Source organism: Rattus norvegicus, chromosome 2 (assembly GCF_036323735.1).
Source record: "Rattus norvegicus strain BN/NHsdMcwi chromosome 2, GRCr8, whole genome shotgun sequence".
Taxonomy (NCBI): Eukaryota; Metazoa; Chordata; class Mammalia; order Rodentia; family Muridae; genus Rattus; species Rattus norvegicus.
Window position 1 is genome coordinate 135,432,793 of NC_086020.1, and position 15,913 is coordinate 135,448,705.

Consider the following 15,913-nt stretch of genomic DNA (forward strand, 5'->3'; position numbering starts at 1 on the left):
GAACACCCATATAGAAGGGGAAGGGAAGGGGTAAGGGCAATGTTGGCCTGGAAACTGGGAAAGGGAATATCATTTGAAATGTAAATAAGAAATACACAATTTAATAAAAATGGAGGGGGAAAGAAAAAAAGAAAGATATAACAGGTTTTGGGCAGAATTATAGTCCCTTAAAGAAAATTTATATCATAAAAATTCCAATGAATGAGCATTTCACAGTACAGAAACTACCAGAATGTTAGTCACTCCATTATTACAGGGAAGAATTTCAATATGGATAAGAGGAAACATGGTCAGAGGAGGCTGGAAGGTTCTGAGTAGCGAGAAAAAGGTAAAAGATTTGGTATGGTCAATGCTTGGTAACAGAGAAGGAAGAATATCAGGAGTGAAACATGAGGATAACTTGAGTAGGAGAAACTTTAAATTCCTAAAGGTGGGAAGGGGTTCTATAGCTCACATAGCACACATGATAGAGATGTTTGGAGAGATACAGGAGTCTAGGTGGAGACTTTAGAGTGTACAAGTATTTTCACTCCCCAGAATCCATGTTGTTATCCTTGAAGGACACACAGGAAGAGGAAGGGAAATGACACCTTTATTTGGACAAGACCAATTCTCAAATATTTTTTGAGTGCTGGAGTATTTGTTTATATAATCTGATTTGACAGTGATCTAATGTATTATAACACTTTTGAAAGCTTAGCTGATCCTCAGGTTCATGAAAGCAGAGGCCTTTGGCTTGAGTTGTTTAGATTAATACAATTATATCTTCAGAAGACAATAAATGGCAGCTGCTCATGTCTAAGTTTTCACCATTCAAGACAGTGTGGGGATGAGACAATCACATTAAAAAAATTTCTGAAGGAAGCAGACATATAAGCCAATACAGGTAAAGCCAGGCTGTTCACATATATTAAAAGCAGTGTAAAATTATTAAGTCTGATTAGTTTTTTAATTTCTTACTATCTTTTTCATTAGCATATAATTTATGTTAAGAGTTACAATTATCTTGTAATGTCACATTTGTATTTATTATTTAATTTTATACATATATACCATATATTAACTGTTAGCATTATAAATGTTTTTGTGCTATTCCACAGAGCTTCTCTTTCAGATTTATTTACTGTGTTTTAACATCATGAACTCTTTAAAATTTAGTATCAACATTGGTCTAATAACTTACCCACTGTCTTTTTGTTCTTTTAGTTGGAGACCTGTATCAGGAGTACGGTTAGTTTTTATTCTATGTGGAAACCCTTGTGAAGGAAGACATGGGGGAAATACATCGAACCTTGCTCTGTCAAGGCCCTGTGGAACTCACAAGTGGCAGGAAAAGGAAAAAAAGATATCTCTCCTTATTTGATGATGTTTTGGTTGTGTCTACTAACCTGTGAGTATATGCAACAAGCATTCCTTACTATGAGAGATTACACTTGAATCAGCCTTTTCTGTACGAAAATTAAATAGTATTTTTTAAATTTTGCTTAAAATAAAAGATTATACTTCATTACTTCATTATCACAACTTCTTTTTCCTCTACTATGGTTGAAATTTGGTTTGACAAAAACTTTTAGGCATTTAAAAAAGGAATTATTTATCCTGCTATTTGAATCACAGTAAGAAGAGATGTACAAGCACATGCTAGTAATTTTAGCATTGTTAAAACTGACTTAGGAGTATTGAAACTTTTTGGGATATGTGGACTATACAGTGAGACATGTTCTCAAAATAAAATATTCAAATACAAGAAGCAGGAGTAGACATAGAAGCAAGAAGAGAAAGACCCAGATTATGAGCGTTGCACACAAGGGGCAACACATGTAAGCCTCTTGACCTCATAGATTCCAAATAAGTATGAAGAGGCAAAAAGCAGCTCCTATCCCTACTGACAGTAGCTACTAATGAGGGGAAACGGCAGGCACCGAGTAGTTCCTGGTTGGTGATTCTTCACATGCTAGTGAAAACTGCTGTGATTAAATGAGGCCGTATACATGTTTGCATTGTAACTTATAAGCATGGTGGTGTTTTCTGGAACCACATCACATATAATCTTCACTGGCCATGATTATAGCCTTCATATTATTCTAGAATCTATGAAGCTGGTATTTACATTATCAAGGAAATAATTTAATTTATGTTCGCCTTAGTTCCTATGTGGTTTGGAGCACAGACATCAATAGTATAGTTTATTCAGTTTAGGGTTTAAATTTTTTGGTCATCCTTAAATAATATTCCTGAAGATCTACTTCAAAATGTGAGAAAATAAATTGTTCAGATGAGAATTACTCTGTACATTATAGATTCAACCAATTGGGTAAATTTGGCTTTCAACCCTCATTAGTAATTGTAAGTTCCTTGCATAGAAAATGATAGTATCTGACTGATGCAGGCTCAAAATAAATGAATGACCTGGCTGTCTATCAATATGTCTATCCTTCTTGTTATTTCTAATCAACTCACCTTTGGTCCCCAGTTGGAAATACATCTTTTTAAAAGACTGCAATTGACTCATTTGAATTAAAAGTATGTACATACTGATAAGTGCCTTTTAAGTGTAGTTTGTGTAAATGGTTTTTGAGAGTAGAGGAAACAAAATGTTCTTGAAAGACCACATATTTGTTCTATTTCACCTGTGTTATTATAATAATTAAAACTAATGTGAAATTGGCATTCATATTTTGGAACACGCATTATTAATTTCATAGAAAATGATTGTCAGTTCCATTTTCAAGGTAGATTATCTCTTATCAGACATTGGAATTGACGATTTTAGGTTTATGCATTTCTCCTGAATTTTAATTCATATATATGCTCATATATATGTATATGTACATATACAATTATGTCTTGAGTTTGAAAGAAAATATAAGTACAAATGTGTTATGATTGAGACATGTGTTTATTTTTGTGTGAGAATGTACAAGTAAATTATTATTTTTATATTTACATGATATGCTTCTATTTTGATTGTTACCTGTTACATTAGATACTGTGGGAAATAATTCCTGTAATATCCTGTTTCAAAACTTGTAAAAGTTTTGATGTTTACAATATGTTTATATAGGATTTTTGAATCACAGTTTATACTTGTGTTATATTATCTCCTGAATCTGAGAGAGGCAGAGTCAATATCCTCAATTTTGGACCAACGTAGTTGGTTAATAGTTTCAAACGCAGAATTTCAAACCCAAATTCACACACACACATATTATTAAATGTAATTAAAATACAAAATGTTAACTTTTTTTTGGCATGGACATTATGGAAATGAATCACAATGTTTCCAAATTAACAAAATTAAAGAAAGAAATCTTCAAACACATGGTTTTCTAAAAATGTCCTATATATAATATGCATTGTATATTAATTCTAACATTCTCCATTCAGAAAACGATCAAACTAGGTCTATTTGTGGCCAATGAGAAGCTTGTGTCCACTGACTTCTTTCAGTACATGCTTAACTGAATTTCATCTACCATGGCTCCCATGGCTTGAACTGTTCCTGAGTGATAAAATGGAGTAGTACTCCCAGTGAACTAGACTGTTGGGGGGAGTGCGGCAATGGGGGGAGGGTGGGGAGGGGAACACCCATAAGGAAGGGGAGGCGGGAGGGGGATGTTTGCCCGGAAACCCGGAAAGGGAATAAAACTCGAAATGTATATAAGAAATACTCAAGTTAATAAAAAAGAAAAAAGAAAAAAAGATTCAGGCTGGAATAATTATTTATGTACTAGGAATGAACTCTTTCTATTCATATACCTGTGTCAAAGAATCATGCACAATATATTCTAAAAACTACTTCTAAAAAAAAAATGGAGGAGTACTCCTCTGCCCTGGAGTAGGAAGAACTAAGTATTTCTACAAGCAATACCAACTACAGTGCAAATCAAACTAACAGAGATACCTGACTCTCTTTCTAGGACTAAGAAAAAGTTTAAGATAAAATGTATCATCCCACTGAATTATCTGTGGGTGGTGGATGATGTGGAACTTGTCAGGGCAAATCAAACCTGTACTTGCAAGACCATCTTCTTCTACTGGGCCACTGGGAATGCTTTGGCCACCTTTCGGTAAGTCCTACAATTAGGACCTGTATTCACAAGAGGATAGCTATAGAAACTGTGGGCAGCTTATTGCTTTGTAATTTATAGGTTAAACCAATTAACCATAATTTGTGCAAAATAAGAATTCATTTAAGTCTGATTGTATACAGGTTGCTAACTCAAACTCTTCTATGATGATCCTAGTTTGTCTATATTTTCTACAACGTACATTTCACGTGTAAGCATATTCCTTAGCTTTTGATCTGGGTTTTTCACTAGGAATCCACAAGATTCTTGGGGCAGAATGGAGGTACATTGTCTTCGAAGAAGGATGTGGACAAAACAAGCACTTACTATGGCCTCCACATTCTTTTTCCCATGGTATTATCTAGGATTTGAAAGTGCATAAATTGATTTATCACCAATAATACTGCAAAATATAATTATTTTAACCAATATCTCCAATACTTCCCTATTAATTTCCATTAAAATAGTATTTAATTGAATAAATAAAAGTAGTTCTTTATTGAATGCTCAAGTATTTGAATGTCTGCGTAGCAGAATATCACTGATGTCTAATGGTCAACAGACAAGGATCAAGGTCAAGGAATATGGTTCTATCGGATGGGTAGATCACACACACACACACACACACACACACACACACACAGAGGTATGCGGGCACACGTATATGCACACACACATGCACACAGACACACTAGCTTATTTTGATATGTTTTAACTCTATGGCCAGGCTCTTCTAAGCCTTCCTCAACTACCATGCCCTTTCTCACACTCCCAGCCCAACACCTCAGAATCTGCCCTTAACTTTCTTTGCTCAGTAACCATAGTCCTAGCTCAGCACCCTAAATCTACCCTCAGATTAATTATATTTCTGATATCCTGCCTGCTCTCCAAGGCCAATTGGGGAACCAGCCAATGGCCAATCCATCTGAAACCTCACAAGGCTGGTGACTCCCTCTGTAGCATGGTGAATCTTTTTCTCCTCCCCTACATCTGGTAGCCTTCCTGTGGTAAAACTTGAAGACCTGCCTCTTCCACTAAGCACACTGGCCATTATCATTGGATGAAATGTTAATAGTAAAAACATGGATGTGTCCATCTTTTTGCAAATATCAGTCCATAGTTCCACAGGAAGCTACCAAGAATATAAAAATTACTATTTAGCTAGAGTTATGAATGTTAGAACCATGTTAAAAGGGAGAAGAAAATTCTGGGAAAGAAAGATCTTTGCAAGACTGATAATTATTTTCAGAAAGAAGAACAATGTACACAGAAGGAAACACAATACCTGACAGTGGGTTGTGAGCATGGGGAAGAGGAATAGTGCATAGGGAAGGGATTGCTGTTTGGATAAGCAAAACTTTGATCATCAGGACAATGTTGATGACTGTAAGACACTGAATATCAATGAGGTCTAACGCATTCAGCATGTCCTTTGCAGTTTTAAACTGTTAGCCTTGTGAGTTCATTTTTAATCCAACTTCAATTAGAGGATTACATGCTACAGTTTCATACTTGTGGGCTTATTATTTGTACCAGGAGAGTTAATGTGATGACTCACACAAATGAAGGACCACCTGTCTTGTGTCACCAATTCTGTAAATCACACAAGGAAATAATATTTTTTTTCTTAAAAGGCATTCTCCCTGGATTAAGTGTGATCAATCCAAAGGACATATACCTTACCCGTCATATAATGTGAATAATGTAACCTTCCTATGCGAACCTGACCTCACACTAACAGGGCACTGTCTTAACTATCCTTTTATACAGATGAAACTAAACTAGGAGTAATTGGTGGCCCAGTCGTGGTCACACTGCTCTTGGAACAGAGTCATGTCTTGATATTCCCAACTAGTTTCCACACTTAGATTCAACTTCCTGTCATACAAGTGTTCCAGTTAAGCATGTCATTCAGACGGGCAGTTGCATGAAGAATACAATCTACACGTGCACCCTCATGATAGCCATTGTCTTATAGGAATTTTCTGTGTAATAATCTAAAAGTCTAAAGATTGTCAAGACTCTAATCTTGTTTTTCATTTTAACATTACAGGTCAAAAGAACAGAAAGTGCAATGGTATACTTTCCTCACCAGGTAATTTACTTGTGATTATACTTTAATTCCATACTGACAAGGGAATTAGAGTTTGTCCTTCATTTCATTTTTAAAAATATTTTTGGTGGGCTGTCTCCAACTACTTTGTTGACCAGATGGTCACTCAATATTGCAGTCACTCAATATTGCTTTATATTCTCCTACCTATCACGCATTTATTTAGTTTTGAGGATGTTCTGCATTCAATGTTGTCTCTTTATATTGGAGTAAACAGTACTCTTCAGTCTTATTGTAAATTCAACCCCACAGAACTTACTCTACCATGTACATTCAAACCATCTGCTAATTCCCTCTTTTAGGTAAGGCAGATTTTTGCTTTTCCTTGTGTATTTGTCACAGAACATTCTCTAGAGTCACAGAATTTAAGGACTGTATATATTAAAGGAAACTCATGTGATGACCTTCTTCTATAGTCCAACTAACCCAACATTGAGCAGCTGTGAATTGAAATCTAGTAGCTGTTCAGTCTGTGAGGATAGTTTGTTTCACCTGGTCTTCTGTATGAACTGGAATCCTGAAGCAGTAGATGTTCACAGTTATGTTGGCAACTAATTGTAAACAGGCAAAGAAGAGTGAGTCTTCTCTCAATGTCCTTATTTAGGCCTCCAACAGAAGGGAGACTCAGATTAAAGGTGTGTACGACCACACCTAGGATGGAACCTTGCTTTGTGGCAGGCTGACCTTGAACATACAGATCCACTTGCCTAAATCTCTATGTATTAATCATGGGTGTGTTTTGCCTCTCCTTGTCCTTTATGGCCACTACGCCTCAATATCTCCATGGCAAGGTCAAGTTAGCAGCCTGTGTGTTCTTGCCTCAAGATCTCGATCACAGATGTGCCCTCTCTTTCTGCATTGTAGTTCATTCCACATGTACTCAACTTGACAACTACTTTGCCAACAAATCGTCCTGAGGAATGGCTTTTCTTCCTAGAGCAATGTGCTTCCTAGATGAAGCTGATCATGTCTTTGTTCCTGAAACATTTTTAAATATTCCCTAATCCAATAATGCATATTACTGAACTGATTGTCTTGTATTTAAAACTAAGAATGTACTTATAAAATATTAACAGTCATTATCTTAAAATAAGCTACAATCTTTTTAATTTTACTTTGTTTGTTTTTATTGCATTTGAGCAGATCTATCAATGAAGCCAAGAAGGGGATCATGAAAACTTTCCCACTGCAGATATTCCCTGAGGATATCCAAACCTGTGACAGTGTATGTGAATACAGAACCAAAACTGATAGTTCAAGTTCATGACTAGCAGTGAGGCAGGCAGTTTGTAGAGTTATAGAAGACGGAGACATAAGAAGTGGGTGGAGGTTAGAGATAGTAAGCATTTACGTATATGAAAAGCCATAAGAAGGAAGATTGTTCCACGTGCTAATGCAAGAAAAAAGAGGAAATAATTTTTCTTAAATGCCTGAAATTTAAGTGAGGTAGTTGCAACAGAATACATTTCCTGGGCAAGTAATAATATTGGAATTAAACTGCTTTTCCCCTGAGTTCTTACTGCTTATATTTAAACATATATTGTTGCTCAATTATTATGTATTTTAAAATACTTTTCTAATCAAAATAGTTCATATTACATAACATAATCAAACACATTTAAACATGCAAAATATTATCAAGAAGTATTTTGCTCTGCACATTCACATTGTTGTAACATTTGATCTCTGTACCACTGTCCTCTGCCCTTTCTGTTTGTCTCTCTGCTCCTCATACCTGCTTTGGAAGGCCCGCTACATAATCCTGGCTCTTTATCTTATATTTATTTGAATGTTCTAGGCATAGGGATATTTTTTCATGTAACTTCTGTTTAGAAATAATTTTTATTTACTTACCATTTTTGTGTGTGTGTGTGTGTGTGTGTGTGTGTGTGTGTGTGTGTGTGTGTGTACACTGCTTAGGATAAAACTCATGACCTCACACAGACTAAATAGTAGTTTTATTGTTGCGTTACACACATAGTGATTAAATAATAATCTAATTTTGACCTACTTTTATAATTGTTCTACTTTCACTATTGGATTTAGTGCAGATTACAAATCTACCTGTTACGTAGCATGTAGAGCATTGAAGACATTTTCTAGTGTAAAGCAGAATAGACTGTGTCTCAGAGGATCAGCATCTCTCTGTCTTTCATAAATGCTAATGGGTATACAATGTACCTAGAGTTCAATATTCTAACATTTCACTGTTGAAGTTGCATTATGCTTACCAAGTTGTGTAAAATAATCTCCACACAATTAGATCTTCATACTTTCTAGGTTAAATAAAGCAGTAATTAGATATAGTAATTTATAGCCAGTGATATAAGTCAGAAGAACACTCAGTAGCTTGGCTGAACCTTATGTGTTCTCAGGACACGGAGGAGCTGAAAAGCCGAAAGTCTTGTAGGGAAATGTTCTCTTGTCTCTGCTGCTGAAGTTCAGCTATGGCATATTACCAGTATTTCTCACATATATATGAACACACACACAAACACACACACACACACACACACACACACATACACACACACACACACATTTAGGGTAATGGATTATGGCCAGTTGATTGAAGACAATAAATAAAAACTCTGTGAAAGACATGGCTTATGAAGTGATTTTCTCTGGTCTTGGTTCAAGGTTGTTATGGATAGCGAGGGGGCATTTGTGCTGTTTTATATTTAAGGGATTGTTTCCTAGACATAACATTTACTGCAGATAGTTGATACTATAAACACTATCTTCATAAAGATAAACCTACCTACTCACTGTCATACACTATGATAATGTATCAGAACTCTAGGATATCAGTGCTATCAGATTGCTATGATTTGATTTCATGCTAGGTTATGCTTGCTGTCTTCCTAGGTCTCTGGATCAGATTCTAAATGTGAGAGGCAGTAGAGAGCTAAAAATATAAGCACCTTGCTTGTTCTTGGAAGTATTAAGTCATGGAGAACATCTCAAATATTCATTTTGGTTTCTACTTCTATCACCATTACATATTTCAGTACCATATATCTGTATATCATCCAGCAAAATTCAAAGCATGAAATGAAGAGAGTTCTAAATCAACTTTTGTTGTTTTGTTTTCATTTTCTTTTCTTTTTTGTTTTTGTCTTTTGATTTTTTAATTGCTGCTCCTATTTGTCCTGATTTTCCTAAAACTGTGCACATGCTGTGCATGAAAGTAAGGCTGTAAAATGTTGGAAGTCTAACAAATGTTGGAGGAAGGAAAGAGTTGTGTTCTATTTTAAACGCCCTCTGCCTTGTCCGCTGCCATAGTATAAGAGTATTAGGGTGCAGAGCTCCTGCAGTCATGGCTACTCAGTCTTCCTTTATCATACAAACCTGTTACAGCTATGTTTTAATACCATCTGCCCACAGAGTTAATTTTGTAATAAATATGTTAGAAAGTCTTCTAGAGTTACCTTAAGGGAAGAAATCAAGATGTGTAGTCTATATTAGAGCATTTATTACAGACTGTAGATTATAAGGACTGTTTAGACAGTAACTAAATTTGTAATCATGAATTTCCATTTTATTTGACACCATACTTCTCTGTACTTTTCATAGTCTTTATGTGTAACAGCAACAAACATGGATACTGTGAATGATATAATGGAGAAGTTACTACCAATGATAAGAGTGCATGTAAGTTATTTTCAAGTTATTTTGAGTTAAAATTGAATTTTGTTTTTGAGATCCATATATGTGCAAATCTGTACTCATATAAATAATATGGAGGAAACTTAATCATGACACATTTACATATCATATTTTACAATATGCTTTTGGAGATAAAGGCATCTCATAAGTAATAATAGACTTGATAGGGTCTTTTTTCTTGAATTTTTTCTAAGTGTTTTTCAATGCTATTGAGCTATACTTTACTATCACTAGACAATTAAGATATTGAGACACATGTAATAAAGTGGGATTAATTGGTCATATGCACACACCTGATTTAAAGGATGCCAATCTTAGAGGCAACAAGATTTGGTTTCTTCTTTCTCTTGTTCTTCTTTCCCTTTGTTAAAATTTCATAGCACTTATTTTATGATATAAATTCCTCTCAACTCACATTGCTTCTTTTAATTCTCTGTGACTGGAATTGTGAGTAATTTGATAATAATATTGGTCTTGGTTATTGATGGCTGAATGCAATTTCTTATTCTACTGTGGATCAATAGACCATGGGTCGTCCTTCAGAGACGTACCCAAGGTTTTTCTCCTGAAATAAGTCCTGATGGCTCAAACCTGTGTTCAGAAGACATACCATTAATACTTGTCTTAATGATTTCCTTGTTAGACAACTAGAAATTGTAAGTAAATAAAATCACTAGAATCTTTAAGACCCTTTTGTTAGTTTTTTTGTGACAGTTGGTTCTTTTCCACTCCCAGAACATTGAAGATTACCAACTTTGGTTTTGTCCTGGCCACAGGGAAGCTCCAAGAGCACTGCAAGGTAACTAACAGGGAAATCTAAGGAAGGACTAACTGAGTTCAGTGGTCTAACCCTGAAAGCTCAATACTTTCATCATTTATTCTTAAATTTGAATATACACTAAAAAAAATAACTAAATATTTCACTCATTAAATTCCTAATTAATAACTTTAACATCGCCTTCAAGCACATAGCCTTCAAGCACATGATAACATCTCATAATGAAAGATACAAAGATCTGACAAAAAATAACTGAAACATCTATGCTTTTCACTTGAGAAACATAATTTTTGTAGAAAGAAAAACGATTTTCTTGATATATTGTTACTGAAAAAAATAACTGAAAAAAGAGGTTGGTAATCATTACAGAAAATGCTACTAGCCAAAGAAATATCTCCTTAATTCCCAGTATCCACGTGGTAGCTCATTGCACTCCATCACTCCAGTGTCCAGGGATCACATACCCAATCTGACCTGCACAAGAATCAGGTTCAATATTGTACATGATATACATTGGAACAAAACAGCTACAATGAAGAACGAGTCTAAAATTAAAACAATCACATTCAAAGAACAGTTCAGTGTTTGTAAGGAAACTGTGTTCACAATGTGTGTGTGTGTTTGTGTGTGTGTGTGTGTGTGTGTGTGTGTGTGTGTGTGTGTGTGTCTGTGTGTGAAGATTTCTCATAAGCAGTAAGAAATTTGGCAACTTTAAAAGGGATTCTGCTTATTCCAAACTGTGATTCTGTTTCGTAATGAAAACAGTGAATGTAGACCAATCTCTGAATCCATGTGAAATCTGCATTCACATCTCCCTATGACCAGCCAAATCCCCTGAATGAGAGATCGTATTCAGAATTTTGGAGATATTCTGGCTGACCTGCTACTTTTTCTGCTGCCTTTTTTTTATTTCTCACTAAGTTATTGCTAAATAAATAATACTAATAATATGATCATAACCATTTGGATAAGATTTAAAATTCTGAGATCATCAAGTATATTTCCAGATGTGATCTTTTAAAAGCTAAAGAAAAGGTGAAGTTATAATGCATAAAATGACATTCGGAGAAGTGACAGTAACAATATCTTTGGAGATCAGAGAACATTGTTATTCAAAATGCTCTCATGTATCATGAAAGAATCTGTGGAGATATTTCTGTTTATTTGAAGGAAACTGAAACTGGACTCCTGTTATTTTTCTTCAATATTTATTTTCAGTGTTTTAATACACTAGATAATAAGCAGTGAAAACGCAGCCCACACACTGGACTTTATTTCCCTTTATGCAACAATGTATTGCTTCTTAGTCCAGGCTGGTAAGCAACGCTCCACCCTCACTGTCCTAAGTAAATGAACATGGAAAACACAGACGTGTGCCAGCATCATCCGGGCTTTTCACTTTGTATAAGGTGGACCTGAGAGCACTACTCAAGTCAGTGAAAAGACAAATGCTGAGTGGCACATTGTACAGTAAATTCACTGAGTGAAATGAATCACCTTGATAACATTTTAATTCTGACATTTGGAAGAGCTTTGTACATCATGAGGCTTCAGAAATCTCAGGAACTTAACTTTCCTGTTTCATTTCTAAACATCATTTTGAATGTGTATTTCAACCCACAGTCCATCCGCAAGTATGTGTCAGTCATGTCTAGATTTTCCCATATTGATCCTTTGGAGGGATCTGGAGTCCTGTCATTTCAATGTTGCTGTAAATCTTGCTCTGACTATAGCACTGACATTGCATCTGTGTCAGAAGAAAAGGCAAACCAAGCCTTTAATCATATTGGTGATACATCAGAAATGGACAAATCCATGGTTTCATACTTCCTAGGAAACCATATCCACAACACAGCACATATGCTCTAATATTTCATTAGAGCATAAATAACATAAAACAGGGAGAGCACCTTAGGCACCTGGATTTAATTCCTATTTTGTATTGTCCAAACAATCTAAAAATCGTGTTGTGAGAAAGGAATTAGACTTACTGCTTGTGAGAGACACAGATACACACACACAAACACACACACACACACACACACACACACACACACACACAGAATCTTGTGATCTCAGTTTCCTTAAAGACACTGAATAGTTTTTTGAATGTGTTTTGGTGCCATTTCTAGTTGAAGCAGATAGGGGAGAGTTTACTTCAATGGTTGTTCATATACCTTTATGGAGAAATATGTTTTGTCTCATCCAGTTTTGTGATTGGATACTTGCCTCTGGTGACTCTTCTTAACCCACAGATTATAAAATATCTTGGAAAATTGTCTATTGCATACAATTTCATCCTGCCTCATCGTTCGGGGACATTCTCTCCGGTCCATGCCCTCAACTACAGTACTAAGGTCCAAAAAACCTCATGTGTTTTTTATAGCATACAGCATCAACCTGACCGTTGTCAAGGAGAGGAGTGACTGGAGTGAGCAGAGACCATTACAGTTCACTGATTTCAACATATCTTGGCCCCATACTACGAAAGGACACAGACTCTTTATCATTGTGGCCATCAAGAGAGAAATAATTTTGCACAGAGAAGTGCTTAACATACCTAATAAAATTACTTATACAGTACTAGTCTCAAACCGTATGAAGACATCTATATGTATATGTGTGTGTGTATATATATATATATATATATATACACACATATGTTGTGAGAAATAGAAAAATTGATTGATACAAATCTAGTAAATTTCTTTTTTTTTTCTTTATTAACTTTAGTATTTCTTATTTACATTTCGGTTGTTATTCCCTTTCCCGGGTTCTGGGCCAACATCCCCCTAACCCTTCCCTCTCCCCTTCTATATGGGCTTCCCCTCCCCATCCTACCCCCATTACCGCCCTCCCCCCAAAAATCACGTTCACTGGGAGTGCAGTCTTAGCAGGAACAAGGGATTCCCCTTCCACTGGTGCTCTTACTAGGCTGTTCATTGCTGCCTATGAGGTTAGAGCCCAGGGTCAGTCCATGTACAGTCTTTGGGTAGTGGCTTAGTCCCTGGAAGCTCTGGTTGGTTGGCATTGTTGTTTATATGGGGTCTCAAGCCCCTTCAAGCTCTTTCAGTCCTTTCTCTGATTCCTTCAACGGGGGTCCCGTTCTCAATTCAGTGGTTTGCTGCTGGCATTCGCCTCTGCATTTGCTGTATTCTGGCTGTGTCTCTCAGGAGAGATCTACATCCGGTTTCTGTAGGCCTGCACTTTTTTGCTTCATCCATCTTATCTAGTTTGGTGGCTGTATATGTATGGGCCACATGTGGGGCAGGCTCTGAATGGGTGTTTCTTCTGCCTCTGTTTTAATCTTTCCCTCCCTATTCCCTGCCAAGAGTATTCTTGTTCCCCTTTTAAAGAAGGAGTGAAGCATTCGCATTTTGATCATCCTTCTTGAGTTTCATGTGTTCTGTGCATCTAGGGTAATTCAAGCATTTGGGCTAATAGCCACTTATCAATGAGTGTATACCATGTGTGTATTTCTATGATTGGGTTACCTCATTCAGGATGATATTTTCCAGTTCCCTCCATTTGCGATGAATTTCATAAAGTCATTGTTTTTGATAGCTGAGTAATATTCCATTGTGTAGATGTACCACATTTTCTGTATCCATTCCTCTGTTGAAGGGCATCTGTGTTCTTTCGACCTTCTGGTTATTATAAATAAGGCTGCTATGAACATAGTGGAGCATGTATCTTTGTTATATGTTGGGGCATCTTTTGGGTATATGCCCAAGAGATGTATCGCTGGGTCCTCGGGTAATTCAATATCCAATTTTCTGAGGAACCTCCAGACTGATTTCCAGAATTGTTGTACCAGTCTGCAATCTAATGATCTTATTGATATCAAGACTCCAACAGGCAGGTCTTAGTACAGTCAGAGTAGAAAACAGCATAACTCTGCCATACAAAGTGCTCTATTATCTAAATGAAATGATAAATTGATATTTTTCTCCTCGATTTCAGAGTTGTCAGCGTACACAAACTTACTTTGTCACAATATCCCTGTCAGTCTCCCTATGCTTAGGATGCACAGTCTCTAGTGTCCAGAAGAGGATGAGTCCTGAAATAGAGCATTGATTGCCAATCCCATTGGAAAGGTTGCTTACACTCGTTATTATCAGTTTCCACTCATCTTATTTTCTTCTCATAGGCCACGAGTATCCATATGACATTATAATGAACAACATTCAAAATAACCTCAGTAAATCGAACTCAAAAATTTTCACGGCTTTCCCCCCCTTGCCTGGGCTGTTTATGGAAAACCAAAGCTGGGATGCAAGAGGGCAGTTCATATTAAAGCCCAGAGACTCAGCTGGAAGCCAGCAGCAAGGTGAGTCCTCCACCTTCCTTCATTACCATCGCGGTTCCCACTTCAATTTCACATGAAATATCAGTGCATGTTGTCATTTCTTTCATGGGAGGGGCACTGTAGAAAACATACCATAAACAAAACAATATGTCCTAGGTCCAGTTTGACATTTCTATATTCTGATATCAAGGTTATAGGGAAAACATTCCATTTGTTCCAAAGAGATAGTCAAAATAAGCTGGTATGCTAAGGCACAATATGGACATAAATGTGTGCACACATCTTTTGTTCCACTAGAATATGATTTCATGTGTTTCATGACAAAAGCAGAAAAGTACCTAAAGAGTGCATTTAAACTATTGAATTACAAGAGACAAAGAAAAGTCATATGTAGAGAATTGAAAATAATCTCTTTCCAACTAGAGTATAAGTAACCATAGTCTCCTAGTTGAGACTCTAATCTCAGTTCAGTTCCATGAAAGCACACATACTTTTTTGTCTTTTACACCTGCATCTGGATTTCAAATAGAACTAGTACTTAATTTCTGGGTTTTTTTTCAAATAATGGCAAAATTTCATTATTTTCCCCTTTACTCTTGCATACCCCTCTATTGCTTTTAAGTTCTTGTTTTTCGAAAAACATGTTTGTATGTATATATGTGCACACACACACACATGCTAGAATACATGTGAACATGAAAACATGCATATACACACCAACTCATTCATCACGTTCAATCTGTATGGTGTTACTTGTGTTTTCAGCCCTGAATTTTTTGTTTTAGACAAAAAGCCACAATGTTACATGGAGAAAGACTATTTTATATTTTGTTACAAGACTCCTCTGTTTACTTTTCATACTTTTGTTTTAAGTAACATATGTAAGATTTCATTATGGTCTGATTTTCCTAAAAGCTGAAAAGAGAGAAAGAAACTTTAGTCTCATATTTGAACTTACACTACTGGATCCAGGG

At 36.0% G+C, this 15,913-nt stretch overlaps 1 protein-coding gene across 8 annotated transcripts in view; it reads left to right on the forward strand.

Moving 5' to 3' along the window:
- Window positions 1-15,913, forward strand: part of LOC102550446 (rho GTPase-activating protein 20-like) — a 110,919-nt gene that overhangs the window by 74,846 nt on the left and 20,160 nt on the right. For 7 of the 8 annotated variants that reach the window (XM_063282884.1, XM_039103664.2, XM_039103660.2 and 4 more), the window contains 7 exons: window positions 1,207-1,390; window positions 3,921-4,070; window positions 6,124-6,165; window positions 7,327-7,408; window positions 9,760-9,837; window positions 10,588-10,651; window positions 14,781-14,960. In XM_063282884.1, coding sequence (XP_063138954.1) covers window positions 1,272-1,390; window positions 3,921-4,070; window positions 6,124-6,165; window positions 7,327-7,408; window positions 9,760-9,837; window positions 10,588-10,651; window positions 14,781-14,960 — 715 coding nt within the window. In that variant the 5' untranslated portion in view covers window positions 1,207-1,271. Of the gene's footprint in view, window positions 1-1,206; window positions 1,391-3,920; window positions 4,071-6,123; window positions 6,166-7,326; window positions 7,409-9,759; window positions 9,838-10,587; window positions 10,652-14,780; window positions 14,961-15,913 lie in introns of those variants that run through there. The other variant, XM_039103666.2, reaches the window with a different exon arrangement.